Genomic DNA, 6,052 nt, shown 5'->3' with positions numbered 1-6,052 from the left:
ACATGTTTGGGAAGCCTCCCACATTGGCCACAAGAGGGCATTACACACAAAGCCACGAGGAGGTTTTTGTTTTGTATGACTCTATGAATGTTCATTAAAAATGTAAAAAATTGCTGACTGGACAGAGTGTGTTTAAAATGAAAGGTATTTATCATTCATAGACAAAATGCAAATTTAATTGTTTGACAATAAGGCTTTTCACATCTTGACTCATTGTCTTTATCGATTTGATATTGAATAAAACCATTTGCATATTTCATCATTCAAATTGCCCATTTTCATTTAAAAAAAGACAAATATGAAGTAAACAATTAATTAACTTGAAGGCTGCCAATAAGATATGAACAATAATATACCATGTAACATGGGTTTGGATTGTGTGACCCTGACTGTATTCTAGTCAGCCTGTGTATAAACAAATAATAATCAAAAGATAAATACTGCGTCTTTGTCCATCACAGAAGCAACCTAAATAGCTTGGGTGGACACTCAGTCCACCATAAGCGAGGAAGGTAACTGATGGAACGCTATTGTTTGCCACTGTTGTCTGATTCAGTTTATGGGACAAAGTGATTCAGCTGTCTTTAACATCTCTCTCCCCCACCCTCACATACACACACACACACACACACACACCACACACACACACACACACAGTATTCAGTTACATAACACCATAATTCCCAAAGCAGGAGGAAAAGGAAGGAAAAGGTTGGAACAAGAAAGTGAAAAAAAAACTGCAGAAAAGTAAATAATCTACCTAAAGCAACACTGCGGTGGATTTCTTTTAGAGAGATTCATCCAATAAAATCTTTGTATAACACCTGCGTTTCCAATATATGATGCATGATCCCTTCCATACCAACCCTAAATATTTCAGTAAAAGTGTAAAACTTTGCCCATGCAGTTAAACATATCACACAAAAAGGCAGTTTTGAAGTAAAAACATTTATTTTGTCACATTTTCCTATACAACCCTTTTACAAAACATAATACTTAATACATTGCAGGAATGACAATAATAACAAAATGATTAATTGCAAAATTATATATAGATTCATATATTCAATATCCAAAATACATTGCATATATAAAGTAGCACATTTCCCCAAATCTGATTGTAATGCTTCTTAGAGGTGAGGAAGAGAGCTTTTAGATTACTGCTTGGAATGTTTATGCTACAGGTTTCATCTGAATCAAGCTTGAACTTTCAAACTTGAACTCCATATAATGACTGAGTTTTAAACTTATACTCAGTATAATGATCAACTGTTCAGTATAATGTTCAACTTTGCATATAACTTCCAGCTAATGCAGAGGTTCAAGCAAAAGCTGCCAAAGTCATATTTGGTTTTGCTTGAACAATTTTAAGGTGATCTTTTTTTGCTAACAGCAGAACAAACACAACAACCTTGGTGTATCTCAGAACCGATCCATAGCATTCAACTTTTAAACAGGTGGCTGTGGGTTTATGTGGCAAAAAAGTCATTAAAAAAAATCACCTTTTTGTTAAAAAATAACTCATTGCCTCAACTCAATAACCGTGGCAAGACAGCGAGGCCATAACAAAATGTATTCAGAGTACAAAACGAAACATTCATAAAGTTATTGCCCAAATGTACAGATACAAAACACTTTACTGTTGTACAAACTACCTTCATTAACGGCTTTAAAAAAGTCTGCATTTGACCGAGGTCAACTCGTATTAATCTTATTGGTCTTTCAATATTGTCACATATGAAAATAAATCTGCATAATTTATACAGTAAGATGCTTTTAATGCCTAGTTGACCGTTGATTAAAAAATAATAGCAAATAGGTCTGACAAACGCACAGCGTTCGCGAATCTGAGGATTTCTCCGGTTTCAACCTTTTGTGTCCTTAAACTGTTTTTGTTCACTTATTTAAAATTTATCTCTTCTTTTTTTCCTAAGAGGTACTTAGCACAATGTCAACATTCAGCTGTGCAGTTATCTTCATTTCTTGCATTAATGCATTGTGTTGAAGCATGAAGGAATGTATATTCAGTTTTACATTAACGACTGCAGGCAGTTTCTGTGAAGTCACTTTTTTTTCTGAGATCAGTTAAGAGGAAGACCTAGGATATTCACAAGCTAGAAACTCAACGCACACAGATATCTGCCCAAAGGAGTAAAGACAAAACCACTGCGAGATGAAACTCCATTAAAGCAAAAATAAAAGAGGAGTGTCAAATTTGGAACCACTGAGCTTTCACATCAATTCTGGTACACTCTCATAAAGCTTACTTAATTTATATGTGCTTTGGATGGGGGCAAGAGAGACGATCTCTAGTAAATGCCAATAGGCCACAGAACCATCTGAGTACGTTATGTTAGGCACTTCAGACTGCGGTTACCAACTTTCTTCGTTCCAGTTAGGAGGACAAGAGAAGTGTGATCACTACGTTCCAGTTGCCAGATTTTGGTCAGCATTGAGACATTCCCTTCTGTAAGGCAGTCAGTTCCCTGCAGATCGACGGGATTTTTTTGACAAACACGAAAGACGCAGACAGGCGCAAAGGGGAGTCAGACAACACAGGTCCAGATAGAGGGTCATTTTGAGACAGGCACCTCTGGGTAACTTTGGGAAGAGATTGAGACCCACGGTCCCTGGGTCCATGGCGTCACCCTCGATGGTGATCATAGTGTTCTTCTCGGGTCCTTCTAAGGTCTCTAGCGTCCGTGTGTTTCTTTGGAGAGGGGGCTCTCAGGTTAGCCCTATGGTATAGCTTTTGTGGGGAAAGGAGAGCCCAAAACATATATAAACACACTTACACACACACACACACACACACACACACAGACACATCCATACATACATATACACACACACACAGACATACACATACACACGCCAATATAAAACAAAAACAACAGAAGAATGAAACAGTCCTTTGTCTTGTGAATAAGTAGTACTCCATTCTAAGTGGATTGGCAAATCCAGTTTCTTTTTTTTATTTAGTTAATTAATATCCTTCCATTGTTTTGGCAAGTTCAGATTGAAAAGCTTAAAGAGAACAAGGAGAAAAATCCTCATTCTTGATTCCCCTTTTTCCCCCTTCATTTTGGTTTCCTTTTTGCAAGTGCAGGCAGAACACTCCTGTTTAGGCTTGAGTGGGTGAAAGAGAGCAGGCCTTAGTAGTAGCTCCCCAGGTGTGAGGGCACATGGGAGTTAGGGTGGCGCGGGACGCTGGGGCTGGGGTAGATGCCCCCGGCTGGGGAGCTCCAGTAGGAGGCAGTGGGTCCGAAGAAGTTGGAGGTGGTGACGGGCATGGACGGCGGGTGGGGAGACACAAAGTTGACCTTCTGCTGGTGGCTGTGGTAGGACGGCACGTAGGCCAGGTCAGACGGGTACTTGTACATGGTGGACTCGGTGGGGTGTGGCTGCAGTGCCTGGGCGATGCCGTGGAAGTCGAACTTGTAGGCGTAGCGCTTGCCGTGCACCTTGGTCATGATGTTCTTGTCGTAGTAGTAGCGCAGCGCGCGGCTCAGCTTGTCGTAGTTCATGTTGGGCTTGCTCTTGCGCTCGCCCCAGCGCCGCGCCACCTCGTCCGGGTCCGTCATCTTGAACTCGCCGTTGGTGCCCTCCCAGGTGATGCAGCCGGCGTTGGCGCTGTCCGACAGCAGCTCGAGCAGGAACTGCCACAGCTGGATTTGTCCAGAGCCTGCGGGGTGGGGTTGTATAAAAAAGGCATCTTAATCAGAGCCATTCACCCCACACATAAACAACGAGGCAATTAAAATCTCATTTAAACATATGGATGATTAATCCCCTTGGGACAGAATAAAATCACTGCGGTGAGACCTGACTCTGAGCCAAGCTTCCATTTGCACGTACATTAGATGCTTTTATTAGGAACTGCTGCATTTTGCTCTGCGCCATTTTTATGCTAAGTGCTATATGGCACGGGTTCAAAACCCAGGAGCCTGCTGGCCCCTTTGACAGCACACGGAGGTTGTTTATTACCTGGGTTGGCTAATCGACTACTTGTTGGTCCCAGGATCTGGTATGGATCTGGAAAAAAAAACAGAGGAATTCAGCAACAATGACTGGATTAGTGGCTAAAAGAGCTTGGTTTAATTCAACTTTTCACCTGAGTTGAGATCTTATCTTTGATGTAACAAATGCTGTGTTAAAAAAAAAAATGGCATAGTACACAGCACATGATTCTTAGCATTTCCAACAAACACTCAAAAGGTATGACACAGTAATTGAGATAATGTCTTTTTAATGTCCTTCTCAAATCAAATAGCAAATACCGGTCTATTTGTATCATTTGCAAGTACGACTTGGATATTTTTATACTATTAATTTAACTTTTGTAATATCCAATTGCGAAACATGACGGATGGTATATGTATGTGTGTGGGTAAGAGTCTTTTGTAATATCCAATTGCAAAACATGACGGATGGTATATGTATGTGTGTGGGTCAGAGGTGTGGTGGTCATTTGTTTGCTTGTTTGCGTGTTTGCACGACTGGCTGAGGATCCGCCGCTTACCAGGCTGAGGCCGCGGTTGCTCCGTGGTCTTGGACACATTCTGTGTGACCACGGCTGGAGAGCCTGAGACAAGTGAAAAAGAGCGAGGGAAAAGAAGGGAACATTTAGGGAACGAAAGAGAGAGAGAGTGAAAAAAAAACAAAAGTAGGCCAAGCAGGCAGGCAAGGCAGACACATCAAGTACACTTTCCCCCCAACATGCCGAACCGGCTCCAAAGAAAACAGCTGCAGTAGCTGGTCGCGCCGCTAATAGCTTAATGGGGCTGTAAAGCGCTCTGTGTCCCTACTCCGAGTTCTTTACCGTTGGACACCTGCCCTGCAGTATGGACTTTGGCTTTGGTCGTGTTCTTTCTCTACCTGTGTACTGGCTTCACAAGAATGTGGGCCAAGACGTATCAAATACAAGGAGAGAAAACTTGTGTCCTCAAATATAAATAAGTTGAACATCTGCAATACGCATTAATGCTATGATGTTATTTCGTACATTGACAGCAGTTGGCTCACTTCACCACAGATAGGCTGGACTGAATGTCTTGAATCTTAACTCACCTTTGCCGCTGTGCATGTTGTTCGACCAGCCTGATCGCCGAACAGCATCATAAGATGGGTCTGTGGATGACAAACAAATGAATATATTTTAAAATATATATATTCTATAAATCCCCCATATATATAAGGATATATCATTTAATGACTAAATGATTTAATCATTTATCATTAAATTATTTAAATCATCATTTATATTGATGGTCCAAGCCTTGGTATTCGGGTATTCTTAAATTCACTTTGTTTTCACCCATCAACCCAACCTATTTGCAAATGGAGGATCTCTTCAAATAAAATAATGCCTCCAGGGGCCTCAGTGCCAAAGATAGCTGCCAGCAGACAACCCTAAAAATTGTCCATCTGCCGGCATGTCTGGTAGTCTGTCTGTCCCACAGAACCTGAGCAGGATATCTGGCCAAGCAGTGTGGTTTTCTTCTGGCAGACGCACATGTCTCAGGCAGAGAAAGGGGGTGGGGGTGGGGAGGGGGTTCACAAGATGGTTTCAATAAAATTACAGTTGTCGGGAGCAGGTTGCAACACCCGGGCTGGTGTGTATGCGTCCCTCGCGATACGAGATGCGAGGCGTTCGTTTCCCTCTCTCTTGCTTCACACTCGCACACTTGATTGAATGTGGTCTCTACCACCACCAGTAACAATCAATCATCGTTCACCATCTGCAGATCATTTGGAGGATGCATCTTTCCCAATCAACACACAAAGAACTGTTTGCTACTTGTGTTGTGTACAGTGAATGTTTTACTATCATTACAGCTAAAGACACAACTCGCTCATTTGCAGGATCCTTTGTTGAAAGTCAAAAACAGGCCATTTCAAAAGTCACAACACAGCCGGAAAGCCACAAGCTGTTTCAACATGTGCATTTTTCCCATGCATTCTATACTTCGTACCGCGTGCTCTCATGCTTCTATAATCACGCCATCATGCCTCCGAGCATCGCACTGATCCCCCCTCCCCTCTACCATAC

At 41.9% G+C, this 6,052-nt stretch overlaps 1 protein-coding gene across 6 annotated transcripts in view; it reads right to left on the bottom strand.

Moving 5' to 3' along the window:
• Positions 1 to 932: 932 nt before the first annotated feature.
• Positions 933 to 6,052, bottom strand: part of fli1 (Fli-1 proto-oncogene, ETS transcription factor) — a 30,347-nt gene continuing 25,227 nt past the window's right edge. For all 6 annotated transcript variants that reach the window (XM_076282541.1, XM_076282543.1, XM_076282544.1 and 3 more), the window contains 4 exons: positions 5,071 to 5,130; positions 4,523 to 4,585; positions 3,988 to 4,035; positions 933 to 3,685 (listed from right to left, as the gene is read on the bottom strand). In XM_076282541.1, the coding sequence (XP_076138656.1) occupies positions 3,156 to 3,685; positions 3,988 to 4,035; positions 4,523 to 4,585; positions 5,071 to 5,130 (701 nt within the window). In that variant the 3' untranslated portion in view covers positions 933 to 3,155. The remainder of the gene's footprint in view (positions 3,686 to 3,987; positions 4,036 to 4,522; positions 4,586 to 5,070; positions 5,131 to 6,052) is intronic.

The sequence above is a fragment of the Alosa pseudoharengus genome, unplaced genomic scaffold, assembly GCF_046254945.1.
Source record: "Alosa pseudoharengus isolate Yale_2024_CS ecotype anadromous, Long Island Sound unplaced genomic scaffold, YU_APseudo_1.1 YU_APseudo_1.1_scf_13, whole genome shotgun sequence".
NCBI lineage: Eukaryota > Metazoa > Chordata > Actinopteri > Clupeiformes > Clupeidae > Alosa > Alosa pseudoharengus.
This window is presented reverse-complemented; position numbering and strand designations above follow the sequence as displayed.